This window comes from Bufo gargarizans, chromosome 8 (assembly GCF_014858855.1).
Source record: "Bufo gargarizans isolate SCDJY-AF-19 chromosome 8, ASM1485885v1, whole genome shotgun sequence".
Classification (NCBI taxonomy): Eukaryota; Metazoa; Chordata; class Amphibia; order Anura; family Bufonidae; genus Bufo; species Bufo gargarizans.
In genome coordinates this window covers 199,044,877-199,071,354 of record NC_058087.1, presented here as the reverse complement: position 1 = coordinate 199,071,354, position 26,478 = coordinate 199,044,877, and the positions used below count along the sequence as shown (strand labels likewise).

The 26,478-nt window shown below is 49.4% G+C and overlaps 1 protein-coding gene across 1 annotated transcript; it reads left to right on the top strand.

The window, feature by feature from the left end:
- Positions 1–4,089: 4,089 nt before the first annotated feature.
- On the top strand, positions 4,090–25,087 carry LOC122945297. The gene is made up of 4 exons (XM_044304334.1): positions 4,090–4,451; positions 14,718–14,844; positions 15,410–15,483; positions 24,409–25,087. Exons 1-4 carry the CDS (start codon positions 4,127–4,129, stop codon positions 24,837–24,839), a joined length of 957 nt encoding a protein of 318 aa, XP_044160269.1. The 5' UTR covers positions 4,090–4,126; the 3' UTR covers positions 24,840–25,087.
- The last annotated feature ends 1,391 nt before the right edge of the window (positions 25,088–26,478 follow it).

Below are 26,478 nucleotides of genomic sequence, written 5' to 3'. Positions count from 1 at the left end.
TTGGAATGGGTGGTGGTGGATGTGGCCTGGTGTTCATCCATTATCCATTACTTGGATGATTTTTTGTGTTTGGGACCGGCGGGCTTGCGGGTTTGTTCTCTTTTGTTGGCTATGTTGCAGTCGGTTTTTGCGAAGTTTGGGGTGCCGTTAGCTGTGGAGAAGACTGTCGGCCCGGCGACGGAATTACGTTTTTTGGGCATTGTAATTGATACGGTAAGGATGGAATGTCGTCTTCCGGAGAATAAAGTGGTGGATTTGCAAGCGGGAGTCGAGAGGGTGAGACAGTCGGCGAAATTTCGTTTGCCGGATCTGCAGTCTCTCTTAGGAAAATTGAACTTTGCGTGTCACACCGCATCATTTTATTAGGTTGGGGCGGGAGTTAATAAGGGATTTGGAGGTTTGGTCTGTTTTTTTTAGGGATTATAATCGTAGATCGTTAATGATGGGCGAGGTGGTGGATAGTTTTGACTTTGAATTGTTTACGGATGCGGCTGGCGGGGTGGGCGTTTGGGGCTTATTGTCATGGCCAGTGGTGTGCGGCTTGTTGGCCGGAGTCTTGGGTTGAGCGGGGGTGGGTCAGGAATTTGTGTCTCCTTGAGCTTTTTCCCATAGTTCTTGCAGTGGTGTTGTGGGTGGATAGATTTAGAGAAAGGAAGGTGAGGTTTCATTGCGATAACATGGGGGTGGTACAGGCCATCAATGGTTTGACGGCTTCGTCTTCACCCGTGGTTCGCTTGTTGCAGCATCTTGTGTTGCTTTGTTTATCGTGTAATGCATGGGTGGTAGCAGTTCATGTGCCCGGGGCTTCTATCAACATTGCGGATGCTCTTTCTTGTTTGCAGTGGGAGCGATTTTGGCATTTGGCTCCGGAGGCGGAAGCGGAAGGCCTGGAGTGCCCGGGGTCGCTGTGGGGACTATTGGATGTACTGTAGCGGGATTATTGCGGGCGCCGTTGAGCGAGGGTTCTTGGGCTGCATATGGGAAGGCTTGGAGAGAGTGGGAGCAGTGGTGTTCAGTTTTGGGGATGGGGTTAGATGAGGGGGAGATACCTTTATTGTTGTTCCTGGGGCAGGGTAAGGAGCAGGTTTGGTCGGTGGCGCAGTTGAACAAGTGTGTAGCTGGTCTGGCATTTGGTTTGAAGTTACGGGGCATGGCTGATGTTACAAAGACCTTTTTGGTGAGGCAGGTATAGAAGGGTTAAAGGAGGGGGCAGCAGACGGAGGATCGGAGAAGGCCGGTGTCGTTCTCTTTGCTGTTGAGGATTGGTGGACAGGTCGAGTTGGTTTGTAATTCCGCGGTGGAGGTTAGCTTGTTTCGGCTGGCTTTTTCTTTAGCCTTTTTTGGGGCTTTCCGTTTGGGGGAATTGGTGTCTAGGAGCGTCAGGGTCGCGGGGGTTTGTGTGGGGAGGATGTTGATTTGCTCCAGGACAGGGGGTGGTCCGGCTGCGGTCGTCCAAAACGGATATGGAAGGTAAGGGGCGGTATGTTACTCTTTTTTTCAGTCCCGGAGTGCTTGTTGTGCCCAGTTAGATGTTTGCGGGTGTATAAGGAAGGGGTGCTTTTTGATGATGGCCCGCTGCTTAGGCACGGCAATGGATCATTTCTTTTCAGATTTCAATTTGTGGCGGTGTTTAAAAAGTGTCTGGTAGGGGCGGAGGTGGACCCAGCAGATTTCACGGGTCACTCCTTCAGGATTGGGGCAGCAACTGAGGCGGCTAGGTTGGGGTTAAGTGACAAAGTTATTAAAAGGATAGGGCGTTGGGAATCTATCAGTTTCCGGTCATATGTGCGTTTGGGTGGTTTGTGAGGAGTGTTGGTGACCGGGATAGTAATGTGTTTCTTTGTTTGCATTTGTATTGCAGGCTCCAGTCCGGCACTAGTTTGGATTATTGGACACTTGTTCGTTTTCTGGGGGGCGTTGAGGGCGGATGTTCGGGAGAACGAACATCAATTGGGGTTTGGCTGGGATGTCGCGGTTGTGAAGTGGCTAGGCTCTAGAGGTATGTTGTGGGGCAGTGTGCTGAGGAAGGTTCATCGTTTTGTTAGGTTAGACAGAGATCCAGAAATTTTAGTGCTCCATGTTGGGGGCAATGATTTGTGGGTTAGACTGGCAAGAGAATTGATCAGGGATATCAAGTTTGATCTCTTACGGCTTTGGTCATTGTTCCCTAAAATGATAACTGTGTGGTCGGATATTGTGCCTAGGAAAACGTGGCGGGAGGCGCGGTCTGTTGAAGGGGTGAACAGGGCTCGCATTAAGGTAAACAGGGCGATTGGACGGTTTGTGGCTAAGAGTGGGGTGGTGGCAGTTAGGCGTGTGGATCTTGAGTCGGGCCATGGGGGGTTTTGGAGAGCGGATGGCGTTCACCTGAAAGGGTTTCTACCACTTGGTTTGCACACATTTAGCTTTTAGACACTAGCAATCCGCTAGTGTCTGCTGTACAATACAATCTTAGTCTGATCTTATTCTGTTCGGCCGTTTTGCTAAAAAAAGCACTTTTATATATATGCTAATGAGCCTCTAGGTGCTATGGGGGGCGTCTTTTCAGCACCTAGAGGCTCCTTCTACCTTCATAAAATGCCACCCAGCGCGTCCCTCCAGCCCGCGCATCTCCGAATGAATGTGATCCTCCCTCGGCTTTAGCCGTCTGAAATCTCGCGCCTGCGCCATCCGTCTCGGCATTCGGCGCAGGCGCAGTGAATGTCTGACCGCTCAGACATTCACTGCGCCTGCGACGAATGCCTCCGAATGCCGAGACGAACGGCGCAGGCGCGAGATTTCAGACGGCTAAAGCAGAGGGAGGATCGCATTCATTCGGAGATGGGCGGGCTGGAGGGAAGTGCTGGGCGGCATTTTATGAAGGTAGAAGGAGCCTCTAGGTGCTGAAAAGACGCCCCCCATAGCACCTAGAGGCTCATTAGCATATATATAAAAGTGCTTTTTTTTTTTAGCAAAATGGCCGAACAGAATAAGATCAGACTAAGATTGTATTGTACAGCAGACACTAGCGGATCGCTAGTGTCTGAAAGCTAAATGTGTGCAAACGAAGTGGTAGAAACCCTTTAATGCGGTTGGGATTGATCTGTGGTCCCTGGGTACACAGGGTGGAATCGAGAGGGCTCTGGAGATGTGGAGGAAAGCGCAATCATGAGGTTGGAATGGTCAAGTTGCGCGTTGTTGGCGGGGGAGGTCCTCGGAGCTGGTGGAATGGGTTGGTGCTTGAGAATGAGAGGGCCTCAATGGTGGGGCTGGACTCTCAGGATTGGGCACTCGGTTAATCGGTGAGGGCATCCATCAGTTGGTGGCTCCGAGCTGGGTGTTTACGGCTGGAGGCAAGGTGGATTGTCCAGTTGGTGGTTGTTCTGGATGTATACATGTTGGGGCTTCTAGGACCTCCCTCGTCTGGGGTAATTCATTGTTAACTTATTTGTATTTTTTGTTTAATAAATAACGGCTGCTGTGGCCGATTTAAATCCGACTCAAGTCTCTGTGTCTTATTGGTAAGGGGGAAGATAAAGGAAAAAGGACGGGAGTATTACAGGGGAAGAATAGTGGATAGGGCCCTGAAGGGTCACCAATAATTTCGCTCAGGTGAATGCCTAATGTCTGGGGCCTGTACTCCCGTGGCCTAAAATAAAATGTTTCTAGGCCCCGTCAGGGCACATTTTTGAGAGTTTCCCTTTAAGACACATAAAAATGGCCCCTGATTAAAATACATATTTTTTGTGGGAATCTTTGCCAATTATCTCCCTCTGGTCACTGTCCATGTTGTGGGACGACTTGTGCACTCATAGTTTGTATTTGGTGGCTGCAAATATGAGCTGAAGGATTTTCAGGTTCACCTGCCATTAAAGTCAATGGGGCCCGCCGCAAACGCGCAGTTTGTAAACATTTGATTGCGAGCACGCGGTTCAAGAACATGTGCTGGCCAATGTTCACCCATCACTAATTCTGTATTATCACTCATGCAGAAAAGCCACCTTCTGCTGTCCTGTCACTCCCTGCTTCTATTTCTCAGAAATCATAGCTTAGTTTCCTGTAATTCATCTGCGAAAGTGAAAGCGTGCTGAGGTATAAATTCCAGACCCCCATAGTTCTCAGATACAGAGAAGAAGGAACCTTAGAGATGACTCCTGCCCAGCTCAAAGAACGTGTCCTCAGCTTCAGGCTGGATGATGGACCTCGTGGTAATCAGGGCTACTCCCGGGTTCTCCTGCAGCTCTTCGGTTACCTGGGTCATGGCAAGTCCTCCTTCATCAACTCCTGTAAGTACGTGCTGGAAGACAGTGAGACATACACACCATACGCTGTTGCTGGAGAAAGATCAGACGGAGGAGCCATGACAATGGAGAGAAAATCCTACGAGCTGACCGAGAACATCACCATAGTGGACAACAGAGGGTATGGCATGAATAACAGCCTTGAGAAAGCAGAGATCTACGGCCAACTGGGTGAGTGAAAGTCTCAAATACTAGACTTATAATGGGGTTGGATTAGGGATGTATTGGGGTAAATATCCTGGAATTGTTTTATCCTTTTTATATATGATATTTTCTAAATAAATTTAAGTAAATACTGGATTTGCAGGGTTGAGCCTTTCAACATGTTATTCCTGCCACACCCCGTTCTATGGGGTCACCTATGACAGTGAATGGTCAGTAACAGTGGCCACCATCGTAATCAGTGGAAAAGACAACAAACTCCCCCAATCAGTCATGGTCGACAGCAGGAAGCGGCCATTTATCTATCTGCACTGCGGTGCGGCAGTCAGAATATGGCCGCACTGATACTGTACTGATTAATGAGCAGAACATGACTCAGGACTAGAAGAATACTCGATGGCGTCACGAGGGGCAGGGTGGGAGGTGAGCGGCGCACATATCCTGAATGCATCGCCAGTGTTTCCCTATGTGAAACCAAGTATGAAATGATCTTCTAACACTGTGACATAACCTTGATTTCTCCCCATATTGTGTGTGTGACTTTGTGTCTCTGAGAAGCCTTACCCAACAAGTCTCCGAACTGAGGGCTGCGTTAAGTGCAGCTCTGTGCTCCGGAGCAGGGCAGACGGGGATCATTCCATTGTATATTATGCACTCATTTACACACATTACTTTCAAGGAGGAATAGATTGTGGCCTAGCACCTACAGTATCACCAGCTGAGGGAACTACAGATGTAGCAATCTTCATCTCGAAGTTCAGAGCTTTTCTATGTGTAGATGGAGCATACCCTAGAGCAGTGATGGCGAACCTTTTAGAGTGCCCAAAGTGCAACCCAAAATCCACCTATTTATCGCATGGACCGGACTCTCGGCGGATCCCCTGCATTTGTGCCAACACTGCAATTTAACTCGAATACTACAGTCCAATATAGTATATTTTCTATGTACTTTATAATTTAGCTATAATAGCCGCTTACATTTAGTGCGCCGCCTGTGCTGTTCATAGTGCGCCCCCTGCGCTGATGAATGGCAGGAAAAGTCTAAGGCATATTGGTACATCATAGACTTTTTCCAGGGCGTGCCTGCCCACAGATAGGATTTTGAGTGCCACCTCTGGCACCCGTGCCATAGGTTCGCCACCACTGCCCTAGAGTCATTACTCTCACTATACCTACTGCATGGTCCAGTCCTGCCTCCATGTAACCAGCTGGACATTGTAGAAAAACGTAAACACCAGGAGGGACAAATAACCAGAAGAAGATTACAGCATTTAATGTCATTGTCCCTTTTTATCTTTGTTATTTTCTGTGTATTAATATAAATATAGACCTTCTAGTACATGTGCACAATTCTATATGTTTCCTATATCAGTGCAGCCAGAATGGTATAGATCACAGAGCAGTCCTGTATAAAGTACAGGCCGGACCTAGGGCTGCAAGACTGGGGGGAGGCCTGGCATGACAGAGGCCTGGAGGGAGGAGAGCTGTTAGGGAGGGGTTAATTGGTAGGTTTTTAGGTGGGCGTTGCATTAGGGGAGGGGGTAAGGTGTTAAAATGGGTGGGAGGAGCAGGAAGAGGGGACATTTTGCATGGAACAACTCAATCTGCAGCAGCCCGCATAGTCTGAGCTGCTGCCTTACTTCTTTAGTGTTTTTGTTGGGTACCTGCGACGATGTCTGCTATTGACGTGCTGCTGGCGCAACTCCGGGCGGCAGCGGAGAGTAGGGGTCAGGAGTGGCTGCGGGCTTCTTTTGCGGGCCTGTTGCCGGGTCGGGGGATCCGGCCTCTGGCGCGCCTTAGTCCGGAGGAGACCCCGAGGGTCCGGTGCCGGGTTAGGAGCCCCTCCGGCACGCACCGCAGGTAAAAGCACCAGTGTCAGGCGGTCGCATGCTGGGAGGAATCCTTAATGACGGCGGGACCCTGGGTGGGGGTGGCAAGAGGTTCCCTCATCCGATTCAGCTGGCGGGGATGCAGGACCAGGTTCGGCAGGTGGGTCAGGTCGGACTCACCTTGCCCGGTAAGGGAGAGATGCCCATTCTTCTACGTGTCAGCGGGGTCAAGATGGTGGCCCTGTGCTTCCTTCCCTGATCGGGCAGCGTGTGGCTGGCTCAGAGACGGCTCCAGCTTGCATAACTGCGGCCTCTAGTGGCGGAGCTGCAGAAGCGCAGGCTCCTGGGCTATCTTCAGTGATCGTGTAAGATGGTGAAACAGCCACTAATTCTTGAATGCTGTTTCTGAAAACTGTCAATTGGCATTCCAGGGCACTAGAGGCCACTGTTTTGCAGCTACAGCCAGCAGACTCTGGGATTTGAATATGCAGAACAGATGATGACTCATGCTGTTGTGTGTGCAAGAGAGAGAGGAAATGGTGACCTGAGGAGACATGTTTGTGCAGAGGCTGAAGACAGGATCCAGTGCCATCCTCAGGTCTGTGGGACTTGGAGCGGTCAAAGTGACTGTCAGAAGTGACTGATGCCTGTCAGCAATGCAGATGTTGTCAAGGAAGAAAGGATCGGTTTCCAGAAGGTCAGTTGGACCGTGGAACGTGGTTACAGACCCTGTGAGGCCTCATGGTGGATGGAAGGACCTGCGAGTTGGTGTAAGTCCCCATCGGATAAGGACCAGGCCAGGGTCAGCGATCCAGAAGGCTTCCCAGAGAGATAGAGGACTGGGTCCCGGAAGGCCGGAAGAGCCATGGAACGGTTGGAGCTACCAGGAGAGGTGGAGTTGCTCAGCTTGGAGAAGAAGTAGTCCGCCATTTTGTGAGCTGCATGAGAGAACCGTGTGGATCCGGATTCTGTTCGCAGGAATGAGTATCGGCGTCAGGAAGCTGATCGGAACAGAGGGTCAGAGTTAAAGGTTCTGCAGGGCATGTTGTGGCAGGGACTTGCTGTCTGTTTGGGAGCAACCAGTAAACACAGGACATACCCAGGTCAGTGACTCAGCGACACGGTTATCGACTTGTAGGCTCTGCCGTGTGCGCCAGCGGTCAGGTCCGTTACCCTGCGGCACAGTATCGACTTGCGGGCTCTGCTGTTTACGCCACCTTGAGTACAGGTTGTTGGGCTGGTACCGTGACTCTGAGCCTGGGGTATAGGGTATTTTGGACACTCCATTGTTGCTACACTACAATGCCACTCCAGCGTCCAGGCTGGGAGTATTCAGGGTACGTGAACAGTGTCAGTTGGGGGCAAGATAAGGGAATGTAAGGGAATGTGACGTTTTGTTGTTCCGTAGCTGGGCTGGGGGATTTATTACTGGGTTTGTGGGAGCTAGTACAAGGACTGGCGGGACCTGGGATGGGGTCACCGCTGGCGGCTTGGGGCTTGCAGGGGTCAGGAGTACCGGGTATTGCAGAACGGACAGGAGTTAATAGGGCTAGGGAAGCAGGGGCCAGCGGGGCGTTGGCGGCATCGTTACAGGAGTCGAATTATACGGATGGGGTTAGGGAGAATGAGGGTAGTAAGGATAAGGACGGGGGGAGCCGCGTTTAGACGACGCTGCGCGAGGGGAGGTTTATGTTTGCTTTGAGGGGCCTCTGGGGGCGCACTTGAGGATGGAGGTAAAAGAAAAAATTTGGAAAGGGGAATATGTGGACATTTTCTCATTGCTCCCCCTTGAGAGGTTTAATTTGGATAGGGAAAGGAAGAATGATAAAAAGAAAGAAGATGAGGATAGGCAGCGGTATTGTGTGATTCCTCTGACTTTTTCCAACTGGATGCAGGCGTTTGTGATCCTGGGGAGAAGGCGCCGGAGAATTGTTCTGCCCTTTTCTGTTATCTGGACGCGATAGGGGAGGCATATAGGGTATATGGGGGGTTCAGGTATGATGAGCAATTTCGGCAACGAAAAGCGGCTCGGCCTTGCATCCGGTGGGATCATAAAGATATAGGTTTGTGGATGCGGGTGATGGCCCCAGTTAGGGCAGGGCAGTCCTTTCCAGGGGGCGCCGGGGGTTCTGGGCAATCAGAGCGCTCGGCGGCCTTACAAAAGGGGTTATGTTTCCAGTTTAATGAGGGTGGATGCAGGTATGGGGATAAGTGTAAATTTAAGCACGAGTGTTCCTCATGTGGGGGGAATCATGGAGCGCAGCGGTGTTTTAAAGGTCGTAGAGGAAAAGGGGGAAGCGAGGGGTATGGAAAAGGGGCGGACGGCAATTCGGGTAACAGAGATGGTACCCTTTCTAAATAAGTACCCTAATGTGGAGGCGGTGGCGGTTTTGTTTGGAGGTTATAGGGAGGGTTTTCGGATTCCATTCGTTGGGGGTGATTTTTGGCAAGGGAGAAAAAGTTTGGGGTCGGCGATGGAGCGTCCAGGGGTGGTGACCGAGAAATTGCGAAAAGAGGTGGAGTAAGGTCGCATGGCAGGGCCCTTTCGGGACCTGCCGATGCAGGATTTGTGGGTGTCACCATTGGGGGTTGTGCCAAAGATGGAGCCTAACAAATTTCGCCTTATCCACCACCTTTCTTTTCTAAAAGGGGGTTTGGTTAACGACGGGATTGCGCCAGAGTTGTGTTCAGTGGTGTATACCTCGTTCGATGAGGCGGTTCGTTGGGTTCGGTCTTATGGGCAGGGAGCGTTGTTGGCTAAGGTGGATATTGAGGCTGCCTTTCGTCTGTTACCAATACACCTGGATTGTCAGAACTTGCTGGGTTGTTTTTGGGACTTTTTTTTTGTTGATCAGTGTTTGCCTATGGGTTGTTCGATGTCGTGCGCTTATTTTGAGACATTCAGCACCTTTTTAGAATGGGTAGTGCGTGAGTGGTCGGGTTGGGGTTCTATTATCCACTATTTGGATGACTTTTTGTTTATTGGGCTGCAAGGTTCGAATGGATGCTCCGTGATGTTGCCATGTCGGAACTTTTTGGGGTTCCCTTGGCGCGGGAAAAAATGGAAGTTTTTGGGGTATCATCAACTCTGTGACGATGGAGTGCAGATTGCCTGAGGACAAGTTAGATGATCTTCGACGTGAGGTGTCAGTTGTGTGTAGGCGTCAAAAGATGTGGCTACGTGAGTTGCAGTCTTTGTTGGGGAAGCTAAATTTTGCGTGTCGTATTATGCCAATGGGGCAGATTTTTTGTAGGAAATTGGCTAGGTCGACTGCGGGGGTTTGCGCTCCTCATCATTTTGTGCGGCTTAATCTGGAGCTGCGGGATGATTTAAAGGCGTAGGCTTCCTTTTTGGAAAGATATAATGGGCGGTCTTTATGGATGGCGGATGGGGTGTTGGCGGCAGAGCTGGACTTGTTTAGTGATGCAGCGGGTGGGCACGGTTTTGGGGCGGGGTCAGTGGTGTGTAGGCGAGTGGCCGCTGAGATGGAAGGAAGAAGGCTCGGTAAAGAATTTAGTGTTGCTAGAGCTTTTTCCCATTGTGGTGGCGGTGTCCATTTGGGGGGAATTTTTCCGAAATAGGAAGTTGCGGTTCTATTGTGACAACTTAGGGGTGGTGGAGGCTATTAATCGTATTTCGGCTTCATCTCCGCCGGTTGTGTGCTTGCTTCAGCATTTGGTTTTGGGTTGTCTATCACTGAATGCTTGGATAGTAGCGACTCATGTGCCTGTGGTAAATAACTCAATTGCAGATGCCTTGTCTCGTTTTCAGTCGGATCGGTTTCTGGTGTTGGCACCGGAGGCGGAAGAGCAAGGAGCGATCTTAGGAGTTGTGGAATCTGCCATTTAGTCGGTTGGAGAGTTGGTGAGGGGATCCTTGTCGGGGGAGACCTGGGCGGCATATGATAAGGCATGGGGGTGTTGGGAGGAATGGTGTCAGCATTTTCAGGGGCACGGTCTGGAAGATGGGGTTCTGTTGTTGCTTGTCGGACATTGAAGAGAGGAGCAGTTGGGTCAGGTTTGTGTGTTGGTTGGGGAGGTATGGTTGTTTCAGTTAGCTTTTTCTTTGGCCTTTTTTGGGGCATTGCGGATTGGGGAATTGGTCAGTCCGAGTAAGAGCCGTGGGGGTGGGCTTCAGAGAGAGGATGTGGAGTTATTTGCTGACAGGGTGGAATTTTGTATTTGGGGGAACATGGTTGAGGGTGATGGGCCACTGTTGGTGCATGAGTATGGGTATTTTCTTTCACGTTTCCAGTTTTTAGCTGTGTTACGGGCTTGTTTGGCCAGGTTGGATAGGGACCCCTCGCTGTTTGGGGGTCACTTTTTCCGGATTGGCACGGCCACGGAGGGGGTTGGGGGATGACGCTATTCACCGCATTGGGCGGTGGGAGTCTATCCGGTTCCGGTCCTATGTTAGGCCAGCGTTATTATAAGAGGGGGAATGGTGTTTGTCTGGGTTGGGGGGCATGTGAAGAACGTTTTTGTTGATATGTTGTATTTTGTGTTTCCTGCAGGTGGTTCGGCTTTCCTGGTGTGGATCATGGGGCACTCGTACGTGTTCTGGGGAGCGTTGCGGGCAGCAGTTAGGCCGGATGGAAGGCAACTGGGTTTTCCAAGAGAGGAGGCAGTGATTCGCTGGTTGGGGATGAGAGGAATGCTGTGGAGTCGTGTTCTTCTAGAATTCCATAGATTTGCAAAGTTAGATGTTGCCCCGGGGGTATTGGTGTTACATGTGGGGGGGAATGATTTGGGAATGCGTCCTTTTAGGGAGCTCACCAAAGACATTAAATTTGATTTATTATGTTTGTGGGCTCAGTTTCCAGGTTTGGTGACAGTCTGGTCGGATATGGTGCCACGGAAGCAGTGGAGGAACGCTAGGTCGGTGGAGAAAGTCAATAAAGCCAGGATGAAATTTAATAGGGCGGTAGGGCGTTTTGTGGTGAGGAATGGCGGTTTTGCGGTGCGTCATAGGGATTTGGAAGCTGCTGTGGGGGAGTTTTGGAGGGGGGATGGAGTACACCTGAATGGGGTGGGGATTGATTTATGGTGTTCGGGTTTGCAGGATGGGATTGAGTTGGCTTTGCGGGTGTGGCGGGACGCAAGGAGGTGAGGTGTCACCACCTTGTGTCGTGGGCGGTGGTGGGTCCTTGGAGTTGGTGGTTATGGTGGATCTGGTGTGGTGGGGAGGGAGCCAAGTGGGCTCTGGACTCCCCAGGTACTGGAATTTGGGGCGTGATATGGCGGGTATCTGCCTACGTTTGTCGCCCATGGTTACCGGTTTCTGCCTCTGAGCTGGTGCTTATCGGCTAGAGGAAATTTTATTCAATTAAGGGGCAGGGCAGATACCCGTCGGGTTTACAGGGCTCCAAGGACCCCCCCCCGTGTTTCAGGTTCTTCTTGGGCAGGCCTTCATGTGGGAAGGCCTTTTGGGAGGGTTGGTTAATTATATTATTTATTTTATGTTTTGTTATTTAATAAATGGCTGCTGTGGCCAATTAAATCCACCTGTGGTGTGGCCTCTTTATTTGGTTGGGAATTGGGGGACATAGGGGGGAACGACTCGACAGTACGCTTGTCAAGTACAGGCCGGACCTAGGGCTGCAAGACTGGTGGGAGGTCTGGCATGACAGAGGCCTGGAGGGAGGAGAGCTGTTAGGGAGATAAGGGGTTAATTGGTAGGTTTTTAGGTGGGCGTTGCATTAGGGGAGGGGGTAAGTTGTTAAAAGGGGTGGGAGGAGCGGGAAGAGGGGCCATTTTGCAGGGAACAACTGAATCTGCAGCAGCCCCCACTCACCCACCCTTTGGGCTGCATTTTCCAGCAGTGGTTGAGTTTCCTGGAGTGACGGCGGTTCTTGGTTAAGGACAGAGTGGTTATGGGTGGATTTTTTGGTTTGGTCAAGCAGGGACTGTTTTCTAATGTCATAGCGGCCGGGGCGGTGGTGGGTCCTTGGAGTTGGTGGTTATGGTGGATCTGGTGTAGTGGGGAGGGAGCAAATTGGGCTCTGGACTCCCCAGGTACTGGAATTTGGGGAGTGATATGGCGGGTACCTGCCTATGTTTGTCGCCCATGGTTACCGTTTTCTGCCTCTGAGCTGGCGTTTATCGGCTAGAGGTAATTTAATTCAATTAAGGGGCGGGGCAGATACCCGTCGGGTTTACAGGGCTTCAAGGACCCTCCCCGTGTTTCAGGCTCTCCTTGGGCGGGCCTTCATGTGGGAAGGCCTTTTGGGATGGTTGGTTATTTATATTATTTATTGTATGTTTTGTTATTTAATAAATGGCTTCTGTGGCCAAGAAAATCCACCTGTGGTTTGGCGTCTATATTTGGTTGGGAATTGGGGGACATAGGGGGGAACGACTCGACAGTATGCTTGTCATGCATCCATGGACCATCCAAACAGGGCCAAACAGAACTTCTGCCGTGTTATATACATCACCTAGAGACAGGCAGCCATGTTATATACATCACCTATAGACAGCCAGCCATGTTATATACATCACCTATAGACAGGCAGCCATGTTATATACAACACCTATAGACAGGCAGCCATGTTATATACATCACCTATAGACAGGCAGCCATGTTATATACATCACCTATAGACAGGCAGCCATGTTATATACATCACCTATAGACAGGCAGCCATGTTATGTACATCACCTATAGACAGGCAGCCATGTTATACACATCACCTAGAGACAGGCAGCCATGTTATATACATCACCTAGAGACAGGCAGCCATGTTATATACATCACATACAGACAGCCATGTTATATACATCACCTAGAGACAGGCAGCCATGTTATGTACATCACCTAGAGACAGGCAGCCATGTTATACACATCACATACAGACAGCCATGTTATACACATCACCTAGAGACAGGCATCCATGTTATACACATCACATACAGACAGCCATGTTATACACATCACCTAGAGACAGGCATCCATGTTATACACATCACATACAGACAGACATGTTATACACATCACCTAGAGACAGGCAGCCATGTTATATACATCACCTATAGACAGGCATCCATGTTATACACATCACCTATAGACAGGCATCCATGTTATACACATCACCTAGAGACAAGCAGCCATGTTATACACATCACCTAGAGACAGGCAGCCATGTTATATACATCACCTATAGACAGGCATCCATGTTATACACATCACCTAGAGACAGGCAGCCATGTTATGTACATCACCTAGAGACAGGCAGCCATGTTATATACATCACCTATAGACAGGCAGAATGTTATGTACATCACCTATAGACAAGCAGCCATGTTATATACATCACCTATAGACAGGCAGCCATGTTATGTACATCACATACAGACAGACAGCCATGTTATATACATCACCTAGAGCAGTGATGGTGAGCCATTTACAGACCGAGTGCCCAAACTGCAACCCAAAACCCACTTATTTATTGCAAAGTGCCAAAAGGCAATTTAACCTAAATACCAATTTAGTATATCTTCCACATACTTTATAATTTAGCTATAATAGCCTACATTCAGTGTTCTGCCTGTGCTGTTCATAGTGCGCCCTGCGCTGATGAATGGCAGGAAAAGTCTAAGGCGTATCGGTACACCATAGACTTTTTCCAGGGTGCGGGTGCCCACAGAGAGGGTTCTGAGTGCCGCCTCTGGCACCCGTGCCATAGGTTCACCACCACTGACCTAGAGACAGGCAGCCATGTTATGTACATCACCTGGATATGGACATCTAGGCACATAAATATGAACAGAGAAAAGTACAGTCGAAATATCATTATTCCACAATCATCTGTATTGATTTATCACATATAGGTGTCCCGTGTGTTGGGTCATATCACCTTCCTGCTAACTGAATTCTGGGGGAGTGTCAGATTACATGCGCAGCATACCCCGCTGTCATCTTCTCTCCACCATTCATTTGTAAACCCACTTTAGGCCTCTCTGCTCTGAACCCTCCTCAGAAGAATTATCCAGCTGATGTTTAATGCAGGACCCGGAGGACCAGCTCCTTGGGCCTAGTAAGTCCCTCTCCTGCCTCCACCACAGCTGTTAGACAGAGCTGAGAGAGGCAGGGGTTAAATGTGCCCCGTACTGGAGGCAATGTGATAGTGGTCCTGCTCCTGCCATCTGACGGGGGAACTCTACTGCTCTGGACCCAGTCACAGTTACAACCCCTGTGGCCACGATTGTCACGCCCATGACACAAACATATTTAACATCACAGAAGAATAAGGAGTTAATGAATGTACATTATACAAAGATACCAGAAATGAGAAGCTCGGGAAAGTAGACAAGCTGGCCAATATAAAACTCCCCTCACACCACATCAGAGGACTATATTCCTCTAATGCATCTTACTCCAGGAGAGCAAACTTGTCTCCTCATGGTGACCCTCATCAATACATAATGTAAATGTGATTATCTCCAGGAAACTTTATCCCCATCGGTGAGAAGGTGGAGTGGATGGAGAACTACACAGATATGATGAACCGGCTGCAAGATGCTGATCTGAACCCCAACTACAACGACTTCATCGTCCCCATCCTAGTACACAGGTGAGGGGCTGCAGATAATTTCTCTAGTTATGTAAGTACCAATGTTATCACAGAACAAACCTGACAAGACCCGTAGGCTCATTCCCATCCTAGCTTAGATCCATGTGGACATGTCCCACCAACTGCTGGTCAATGCTGAGGCCATAACAAGGGCAGAAATCAAGAGAGAGGCAGATTATAGGACTGCCCGGCAGCTGACAGAATCCCTCATAATGGCGTCTACTGCAACGAGGCTGTCCCAGAAATGTGATAATACAGGCAGAGAAGCTACAGCTAAAAACCAACAAAGAAACATCAGATATAGAGAACATCAGACATCTTCTGCCAGGATTTATGTCCTTCATCTTCATGAACACCATCATCACCACAACCTTCATCATGACCATCAACATCACTATCACCAGCATAATCATCATCTCAACTCTCACCATCATGGTGGTTACCATCATCATACAGTAGCTCCATCTTCACATTCACCACCATCATGGTCACTATCATCATTAGCACACTGATCATCATTCACACCACTGTCACCACCATCATCATCTATCTTTTATTTCTACAGCGCTGCATTTAATTTTTCTGACAGTGAAAGAAATGACGTGCAAACATTTATGGACAACTGTGTGAAGATGACAGGTACGTGGTGTGCTGTGTGTGGAGGACTCTCGCGTAGAGCTCCTAGAACTTGCTTCCCTCTTGCTCTGAGGCTGCTATCCTCCTCCTAATCTGATCCAGTGCAGGAATGACTAATATGAAGATGTCAGTGCTATTTTATTTCCCAGTAAAGCATTGGGTGGCAGACTGCAGCTGCATCCCCCTCTTGCCCCGTCTTCCATGTCCTCTATTAATGTAGATGTATTTCCTGGTGACTTATGAGGTTCATGAACATGGCCAGAGAGGCGGCAGAGTCCTCTCACTCTGGTGACCTCAGAGTCCCTGTGTTATCAGATTCCTCTGGGGCTTCATGTACGGCAGCCTGATAAACTGTGCAATCCATTAAGGACAATGTTCTAGAAGGTTTCTACTTAAAATTAGGGATGAGCGAACTCGAACTGTATAGTTCGGGTTCGTACCGAATTTTGGGGTGTCCGTGACACGGACCCGAACCCGGACATTTTCGTAAAAGTCCGGGTTCGGGTTCGGTGTTCGTCGCTTTCTTCGCGCTTTTGTGACGCTTTCTTGGCGCTTTTTGAAAGGCTGCAAAGCAGCCAATCAACAAGCGTCATACTACTTGCCCCAAGAGGCCATCACAGCCATGCCTACTATTGGCATGGCTGTGATTGGCCAGAGCACCATGTGACCCAGCCTCTATTTAAGCTGGAGTCACATAGCGCCGCCCGTCACTCTGCTCTGATTAGCGTAGGGAGAGGTTGCGGCTGCGACAGTAGGGCGAGATTAGGCAGATTAACTCCTCCAAAGGACTTGATTAACTGATCGATCTGCAGCTGTGGATCATTGAGCTGCTGATCCTCAATTGCTCACTGTTTTTAGGCTGCACAGACCGTTTGTCAGTCTCATTTTTCTGGGGTGATCGGCGGCCATTTTGTGTCTTGTGGTGCGCCAGCACAAGCTGCGACCAAGTGCATTTAACCCTCAATGGTGTGGTTGTTTTTTGGCTAAAGCCTACATCAGGGTGAAGCTGTCACACCAAGTGCATTTAACCAGCAATAGTCTGTTCATTTTTTGGCCATATACAAAATCAGGGGCAAGCTGCGCCTGTCACCAAGTGCATTTAACCCTCAATGGTGTGGTTGTTTTTTGGCTAAAGCCTACATCAGGGTGAAGCTGTCACACCAAGTGCATTTAACCAGCAATAGTCTGTTTATTTTTTGGCCATATCCCAGTCTAATTCTGTCACTAAATCCATACCGGTCACCCAGCGCCTAAATACTAGGCCTCAAATTTATATCCAGCTAAATCTGTCCCTAGTGCTGTAGCTGGGCGAGTTATTTAGTGTCCGTTCAAGCACATTTCTTGTTCTGGGTTGAAATACAATTCCCAATTTAGCAATTTCATAATTTAGTGGTTTCTGCTATATCAGAGCTATTTGAAATCTATCCCAAAAAGGGTATATAATATTGAAGGTGCACATTGGGTCATTCAGAATAACTTCACACACACGCTACTGTGTATTTCCAAGTCTAATTCTGTCACTAAACCCATACCTGTCACCCAGCGCCTAAATACTAGGCCTCAAATTTAAATCCCTCTAAATCTCTCGTTACCCACCGCTGTACTGTTGTTGCTGGGCAAGATATTTAGTGTCCGTCAAAGCACATTTTTTGTTCTGGGTTGAAGTACAATTCCCAATTTAGCAATTTCATAATTTAGTGGTTTCTGCTATATCAGAGCTATTTGAAATCTATCCCTAAAAGGGTATATAATATTGAAGGTGCACATAGGGTCATTCAGAATAACTTCACACACACCCGCTACTGTGCATTTCCAAGTCTAATTCTGTCACTAAATCCATACCGGTGACCCAGCGCCTAAATACTAGGCCTCAAATTTAAATCCCTCTAAATCTCTCGTTACCCACCGCTGTACTGTTGTTGCTGGGCAAGATATTTAGTGTCCGTCAAAGCACATTTTTTGTTCTGGGTTGAAGTACAATTCCCAATTTAGCAATTTCATAATTTAGTGGTTTCTGCTATATCAGAGCTATTTGAAATCTATCCATAAAAGGGTATATAATATTGAAGGTGCACATAGGGTCATTCAGAATAACTTCACACACACGCTACTGTGTATTTCCAAGTCTAATTCTGTCACTAAATCCATACCGGTGACCCAGCGCCTAAATACTAGGCCTCAAATTTAAATCCCTCTAAATCTCTCGTTACCCACCGCTGTACTGTTGTTGCTGGGCAAGATATTTAGTGTCCGTCAAAGCACATTTTTTGTTCTGGGTTGAAGTACAATTCTCAATTTAGCAATTTCATAATTTAGTGGTTTCTGCTATATCAGAGCTATTTGAAATCTATCCCTAAAAGGGTATATAATATTGAAGGTGCACATAGGGTCATTCAGAATAACTTCACACACACGCTTCTGTGTATTTCCAAGTCTAATTCTGTCACTAAATCCATACCGGTGACCCAGCGCCTAAATACTAGGCCTCAAATTTAATTCCCTCTAAATCTCTCGTTACCCACCGCTGTACTGTTGTTGCTGGGCAAGATATTTAGTGTCCGTCAAAGCACATTTTTTGTTCTGGGTTGAAGTACAATTCCCAATTTAGCAATTTCATAATTTAGTGGTTTCTGCTATATCAGAGCTATTTGAAATCTATCCATAAAAGGGTATATAATATTCAAGGTGCACATTGGGTCATTCAGAATAACTTCACACACCCGCTACTGTGTATTTCCAAGTCTAATTCTGTCACTAAATCCATACCGGTGACCCAGCGCCTAAATACTAGGCCTCAAATTTAAATCCCTCTAAATCTCTCGTTACCGTTGTCCTGTTGTAGCTGGGAAAGTTATTTAGTGCCCGTCAAAGCACATTTTTTGTTCTGGGTTGAAGTACAATTCCCAATTTAGCAATTTCATAATTTAGTGGTTCCTGCTATATCAGAGCTATTTGAAATCTATCCCAAAAAGGGTATATAATATTCAAGGTGCACATTGGGTCATTCAGAATAACTTCACACACACCCGCTACTGTGTATTTCCAAGTCTAATTCTGTCACTAAATCCATACCGGTGACCCAGCGCCTAAATACTAGGCCTCAAATTTATATCCCGCTGAATTTGAATACAATACATTGGGCCAAATAATATATTTGTTGTTGTGGTGAACCATAACAATGAGAAAAACATCTAGTAAGGGACGCGGACGTGGACATGGTCGTGGTGGTGTTAGTGGACCCTCTGGTGCTGGGAGAGGACGTGGCCGTTCTGCCACATCCACACGTCCTAGTGTACCAACTACCTCAGGTCCCAGTAGCCGCCAGAATTTACAGCGATATTTGGTGGGGCCCAATGCCGTTCTAAGGATGGTAAGGCCTGAGCAGGTACAGGCATTAGTCAATTGGGTGGCCGACAGTGGATCCAGCACGTTCACATTATCTCCCACCCAGTCTTCTGCAGAAAGCGCACAGATGGCGCCTGAAAACCAAGCCCATCAGTCTGTCACATCACCCCCATGCATACCAGGGAAACTGTCTCAGCCTCAAGTTATGCAGCAGTCTCTTATGCTGTTTGAAGACTCCGCTGGCAGGGTTTCCCAAGGGCATCCACCTAGCCCTTCCCCAGCGGTGAAAGACATAGAATGCACTGACGCACAACCACTTATGTTTCCTGATGATGAGGACATGGGAATACCACCTCAGCATGTCTCTGATGATGACGAAACACAGGTGCCAACTGCTGCGTCTTTCTGCAGTGTGCAGACTGAACAGGAGGTCAGGGATCAAGACTGGGTGGAAGACGATGCAGGGGACGATGAGGTCCTAGACCCCACATGGAATGAAGGTCGTGCCACTGACTTTCACAGTTCGGAGGAAGAGGCAGTGGTGAGACCGAGCCAACAGCGTAGCAAAAGAGGGAGCAGTGGGCAAAAGCAGAACACCCGCCGCCAAGAGACTCCGCCTGCTACTGACCGCCGCCATCTGGGACCGAGCACCCCAAAGGCAGCTTCAAGGAGTTCCCTGGCATGGCACTTCTTCAAACAATGTGCTGACGACAAGACCCGAGTGGTTTGCACGCTGTGCCATCAGAGCCTGAAGCGAGGCATTAACGTTCTGAACCTGAGCACAACCTGCATGACCAGGCACCTGCATGCAAAGCATGAACTGCAGTGGAGTAAACACCTTAAAACCAAGGAAGTCACTCAGGCTCCCCCTGCTACCTCTTCTGCTGCTGCCGCCTCAGCCTCTTCCTCCGCCTCTGGAGGAACGTTGGCACCTGCCGCCCAGCAAACAGGGGATGTACCACCAACACCACCACCACCACCTCCGTCACCAAGCGTCTCAACCATGTCACACGCCAGCGTTCAGCTCTCCATCTCACAAACATTTGATAGAAAGCGTAAATTCCCACCTAGCCACCCTCGATCCCTGGCCCTGAATGCCAGCATTTCTAAACTACTGGCCTATGAAATGCTGTCATTTAGGCTGGTGGACACAGACAGCTTCAAACAGCTCATGTCGCTTGCTGTCCCACAGTATGTTGTTCCCAGCCGGCACTACTTCTCCAAGAGAGCCGTGCCTTCCCTGCACAACCAAGTATCCGATAAAATCAAGTGTGCACTGCGCAACGCCATCTGTAGCAAGGTCCACCTAACCACAGATACGTGGACCAGTAAGCACGGCCAGGGACGCTATATCTCCCTAACTGCACACTGGGTAAATGTAGTGGCAGCTGGGCCCCAGGCGGAGAGCTGTTTGGCGCACGTCCTGCCGCCGCCAAGGATCGCAGGGCAACATTCTTTGCCTCCTGTTGCCACCTCCTCCTTCTCGGCTTCCTCCTCCTCTTCTTCCACCTGCTCATCCAGTCAGCCACACACCTTCACCACCAACTTCAGCACAGCCCGGGGTAAACGTCAGCAGGCCATTCTGAAACTCATATGTTTGGGGGACAGGCCCCACACCGCACAGGAGTTGTGGCGGGGTATAGAACAGCAGACCGACGAGTGGTTGCTGCCGGTGAGCCTCAAGCCCGGCCTGGTGGTGTGTGATAATGGGCGAAATCTCGTTGCAGCTCTGGGACTAGCCGGTTTGACGCACATCCCTTGCTTGGCGCATGTGCTGAATTTGGTGGTGCAGAAGTTCATTCACAACTACCCCGACATGTCAGAGCTGCTGCATAAAGTGCGGGCCGTCTGTTCGCGCTTCCGGCGTTCACATCCTGCCGCTGCTCGCCTGTCTGCGCTACAGCGTAACTTCGGCCTTCCCGCTCACCGCCTCATATGCGACGTGCCCACCAGGTGGAACTCCACCTTGCACATGCTGGACAGACTGTGCGAGCAGCAGCAGGCCATAGTGGAGTTTCAGCTGCAGCACGCACGGGTCAGTCGCACTACAGAACAGCACCACTTCACCACCAATGACTGGGCCTCCATGCGAGACCTGTGTGCCCTGTTGCGCTGTTTCGAGTACTCCACCAACATGGCCAGTGGCGATGACACCGTTATCAGCGTTACAATACCACTTCTATGTCTCCTTGAGAAAACACTTAGGGCGATGATGGAACAGGAGGTGGCCCAGGAGGAGGAGGAGGAGGATGAGGAAGAGGGGTCATTTTTAGCACTTTCAGGCCAGTCTCTTCGAAGTGACTCAGAGGGAGGTTTTTTGCAACAGCAGAGGCCAGGTACAAATGTGGCCAGCCAGGGCCCACTACTGGAGGACGAGGAGGACGAGGATGAGGAGGAGGTGGAGGAGGATGAGGATGAAGCATGGTCACAGCGGGGTGGCACCCAACGCAGCTCGGGTCCATCACTGGTGCGTGGCTGGGGGGAAAGGCAGGACGATGACGATACGCCTCCCACAGAGGACAGCTTGTCCTTACCCCTGGGCAGCCTGGCACACATGAGCGACTACATGCTGCAGTGCCTGCGCAACGACAGCAGAGTTGCCCACATTTTAACCTGTGCGGACTACTGGGTTGCCACCCTGCTGGATCCACGCTACAAAGACAATGTGCCCACCTTACTTCCTGCACTGGAGCGTGATAGGAAGATGCGCGAGTACAAGCGCACGTTGGTAGACGCGCTACTGAGAGCATTCCCAAATGTCACAGGGGAACAAGTGGAAGCCCAAGGCCAAGGCAGAGGAGGAGCAAGAGGTCGCCAAGGCAGCTGTGTCAATGCCAGCTCCTCTGAGGGCAGGGTTAGCATGGCAGAGATGTGGAAAACTTTTGTCAACACGCCACAGCTAACTGCACCACCACCTGATACGCAACGTGTTAGCAGGAGGCAACATTTCACTAACATGGTGGAACAGTACGTGTGCACACCCCTCCACGTACTGACTGATGGTTCGGCCCCATTCAACTTCTGGGTCTCTAAATTGTCCACGTGGCCAGAGCTAGCCTTTTATGCCTTGGAGGTGCTGGCCTGCCCGGCAGCCAGCGTTTTGTCTGAACGTGTATTCAGCACGGCAGGGGGCGTCATTACAGACAAACGCAGCCGCCTGTCTACAGCCAATGTGGACAAGCTGACGTTCATAAAAATGAACCAGGCATGGATCCCACAGGACCTGTCCGTCCCTTGTCCAGATTAGACATTAACTACCTCCCCATAACCATATATTATTGGACTCCAGGGCACTTCCTCATTCAATCCTATTTTTATTTTCATTTTACCATTATATTGCGATGCTACCCAAAGTTGAATGAACCTCTCCTCTGCCTGTGTGCTAGGCCTAAATATATGCCAATGGACTGTTGCAGTGGTGGCTGACATGAAGCCTGATTCTCTGCTATGATATGCAGACTAATTCTCTGCTGACATGAAGACAGATTCTCTGTTACGGGACCTCTCTCCTCTGCCTGGGTGCTGGGCCTAAATTTATGACAATGGACTGTTGCAGTGGTGGCTGACGTGAAGCCTGATTCTCTGCTATGACATGCAGACTAATTCTCTGCTGACATGAAGCCAGATTGTCTGTTACGGGAGCTCTCTCCTCTGCCTGGGTGCTAGGCCTAAATATATGCCAATGGACTGTTGCAGTGGTGGGTGACGTGAAGCCTGATTCTCTGCTATGATATGAAGACTGATTCTCTGCTGACATGAAGCCAGATTGTCTGTTACGGGACCTTTCTCCTCTGCCTGGGTTCTGGGCCTAAATTTATGAAAATTGACTCTTACAGTGGTGGGTGACGTGAAGCCTGATTCTCTGCTATGATATGAAGACTGATTCTCTGCTGACATGAAGCCAGATTGTCTGTTACGGGACCTCTCTCCTCTGCCTGGGTGCTGGGCCTAAATATATGCCAATGGACTGTTGCAGTGGTGGCTGACGTGAAGCCTCATTCTCTGCTATGACATGCAGACTAATTCTCTGCTGACATGAAGACAGATTCTCTGTTACGGGACCTCTCTCCTCTGCCTGGGTGCTGGGCCTAAATTTATGACAATGGACTGTTGCAGTGGTGGCTGACGTGAAGCCTCATTCTCTGCTATGACATGCAGACTAATTCTCTGCTGACATGAAGACAGATTCTCTGTTACGGGACCTCCCTCCTCTGCCTGGGTGCTGGGCCTAAATATATGCCAATGGACTGTTGCAGTGGTGGCTGACGTGAAGCCTCATTCTCTGCTATGACATGCAGACTGATTCTCTGCTGACATGAAGACAGATTCTCTGTTACGGGACCTCTCTCCTCTGCCTGGGTGCCGGGGCCTAAATATCTGAGAATGGACTGTTCCAGTGGTGGGTGACGGGAAGCCAGATTCTCTGCTATGGAACCTCTCTCCAATTGATTTTGGTTAATTTTTATTTATTTAATTTTTATTTTAATTCATTTCCCTATCCACATTTGTTTGCAGGGGATTTACCTACATGTTGCTGCCTTTTGCAGCCCTCTAGCTCTTTCCTGGGCTGTTTTACAGCCTTTTTAGTGCCGAAAAGTTCGGGTCCCCATTGACTTCAATGGGGTTCGGGTTCGGGACGAAGTTCGGATCGGGTTCGGATCCCGAACCCGAACATTTCCGGGATGTTCGGCCGAACTTCTCGAACCCGAACATCCAGGTGTTCGCTCAACTCTATTTAAAATCCCTGGGAGAAGACCGGGCTGCCCCTGACCCAATAACGTGCAACCCAATAATGTAGTACAGAGGCCCCATAGATCTTCAATGGCTCTCCTTCTAACAGGGTATTGGATGCTGGATCTGAATTGCTATATCAGGTTACAGTTACCACCTTGCGATTGATATTTATGTCTTCTTCATGTGACTGATTGCAGGTAGAAGGGTCCCTGGAAACACGGTTGGTTCTGGGTTGAGTTTAGGGTCACTCCTGGGCTGATTTAAGTTAAGGCCGGAGAACAATGATGAATTTATTTTGAATTTCAAAAAAGCTCTGAGGACAATTCGCCTCGACTGAGATTATTACACCAAACAATTACTGGGTTATTACAGTGCAGAGTAACGTTACACCGAGCATCTCTGTAGTAATACTAATAAGTCAACACTTTACGACAGATGACATGAATGTCTCCCCCACATCTGAAAGAACATGGAAAAAATCCAGAATTCAGATAAAAATGGGCAGCAGGAAACTAAGATACCGATAACAAAGAAACACATATGTGGAGCACAAGGTCCAACACCTACTACAATCTACGGGGCAACTGATAACATTTCCAGAAACCGTTATCAGGAAAGAGGTCCACCTGACCGGAGACCTGACCGCGGCTAATAAAACCCCATTTATCTTGTAGGAAGCTTCTAAAATAAATCCAGTAAATATACAGTATATACAGTATAGAGGTCTGAGTAACCAGACAGGGCGGCCGTATCGGGGAGAGTCTTCAGTTGTGGAATCTGTGGCACTGGTTATGGTAGTTGTCAGGTTGTCACACACACAACACCTGGTCACCTCTGTGTCTCTTGCAGGACTCGTCCCCATCGTTGTCATCACTAAAAAAAGGAGCGGAGATTTCATTGAACTTGACAAGAAGTTCAGGAGGATGGGAGCCGAGCAGATTATAGCGATAGAGAACTACACCGAGAAAGACCATATCAGAACCCTGGGAAGAACCAACGACATCCTGACCATCCTTCACAAAGCCCTGGACGGAGTCAGATACCGTCTGGGACAAGGAAGAGACGCCCGGAAAGAATGGGTGGAAAGGAAGAGGTTCCTGCTGGAGTTCATACATAAAGCTGACCTGGAGAAGAGAAGAGAGGATGAAAAGAGAAGAGAGGAAGAAAAGAGAAGAGAGGAAGAAAAGAGAAGAGAGGAAGAACTGAAAAACTCTTGGTTGCCATGGAACTGGTTCAAATATCTATGGCATAAGTGGAGCGCACAGGGCCCGACACCTTAGAAGCAGCGCTATCTTCATACGACTACATGAATGGCGGCTGCAGTAGGCGTCACCTCCACGTCATTTTCTTCTGCTTCTGGTGAATTGTAGATTGGATGTTGGGGGTTGTAGTTACCCGCCACCACTGCTATATCTATATATATAATAGTAGAGAAGCCACCGACTCCCTGACTGGCGGCTCCTGTCTCCACTGATCTGTTCTATTCTGTATCACTGAGATCTCTGATTAAAAGGCTTCTGACAACTGACAACATTGTGAGCACTGGATTCAGTCTGACTAATTATAACCTTATAACAGATAATTAAAATACACTGGTGAAGAGTGTACTGATGCTGGAGGATGGCGGCATACACTGGGGGTGAGTGTACTGATGCTGGAGGATGGCGGCATACACTGGTGGTGAGTGTACTGATGCTGGAGGATGGCGGCATACACTGGGGGTGAGTGTACTGATGCTGGAGGATGGCGGCATACACTGGTGGTGAGTGTACTGATGCTGGAGGATGGCGGCATACACTGGTGGTGAGTGTACTGATGCTGGGGGATGGCGGCATACACTGGTGATGAGTGTACTGATGCTGGAGGATGGCGGCATACACTGGTGGTGAGTGTACTGATGCTGGAGGATGGCGGCATACACTAGTGGTGAGTGTACTGATGCTGGAGGATGGCGGCATACACTGGGGGTGAGTGTACTGATGCTGGAGGATGGCGGCATACACTGGTGGTGAGTGTACTGATGCTGGAGGATGGCGGCATACACTGGTGGTGAGTGTACTGATGCTGGAGGATAGAGGCATACACTGGTGGTGAGTGTACTGATGCTGGAGGATGGCGGCATACACTGGAGGTGAGTGTACTGATGCTAGAGGATGGCGGCATACACTGGTGGTGAGTGTACTGATGCTGGAGGATGGCGGCATACACTGGTGGAGAGTGTACTGATGCTGGAAGATGGAGGCATACACTGGTGGTGAGTGTACTGATGCTGGAGGATGGAGGCATACACTGGTGGAGAGTGTACTGATGCTGGAGGATGGCGGCATACACTGGTGGTGAGTGTACTGATGCTGGAGGATGGCGGCATACACTGGGGGTGAGTGTACTGATGCTGGAGGATGGCGGCATACACTGGTGGTGAGTGTACTGATGCTGGAGGATGGCGGCATACACTGGTGGTGAGTGTACTGATGCTGGAGGATGGCGGCATACACTGGAGGTGAGTGTACTGATACTGGAGGATGGCGGCATACACTGGTGGTGAGTGTACTGATGCTGGAGGATGGCGGCATACACTGGTGGTGAGTACTGATGCTGGAGGATGGCGGCATACACTGGTGCTGAGTGTACTGATGCTGGAGGATGGCGGCATACACTGGTGGTGAGTGTACTGATACTGGAGGATGGCGGCATACACTGGTGCTGAGTGTACTGATGCTGGAGGATGGCGGCATACACTGGTGGTGAGTGTACTGATGCTGGAGGATGGCGGCATACACTGGTGGTGAGTGTACTGATGCAGGAGGATGGCCGCATACACTGGTGGTGAGTGTACTGATGCTGGAGGATGGCGGCATACACTGGTGGTGAGTGTACTGATGCTGGAGGATGGCGGCATACACTGGGGGTGAGTGTACT

Excerpts from the sequence above, each read along its gene's own strand:
- LOC122945297 (XM_044304334.1), top strand. The coding sequence starts at position 4,127 with ATGACTCCTGCCCAGCTCAAAGAACGTGTCCTCAGCTTCAGGCTGGAT. Across the intron at positions 14,845-15,409 it reads GTCCCCATCCTAGTACACAG|CGCTGCATTTAATTTTTCTG; the intron begins GTGAGGGGCTGC and ends TTATTTCTACAG. Across the intron at positions 15,484-24,408 it reads CAACTGTGTGAAGATGACAG|GACTCGTCCCCATCGTTGTC; the intron begins GTACGTGGTGTG and ends TGTCTCTTGCAG.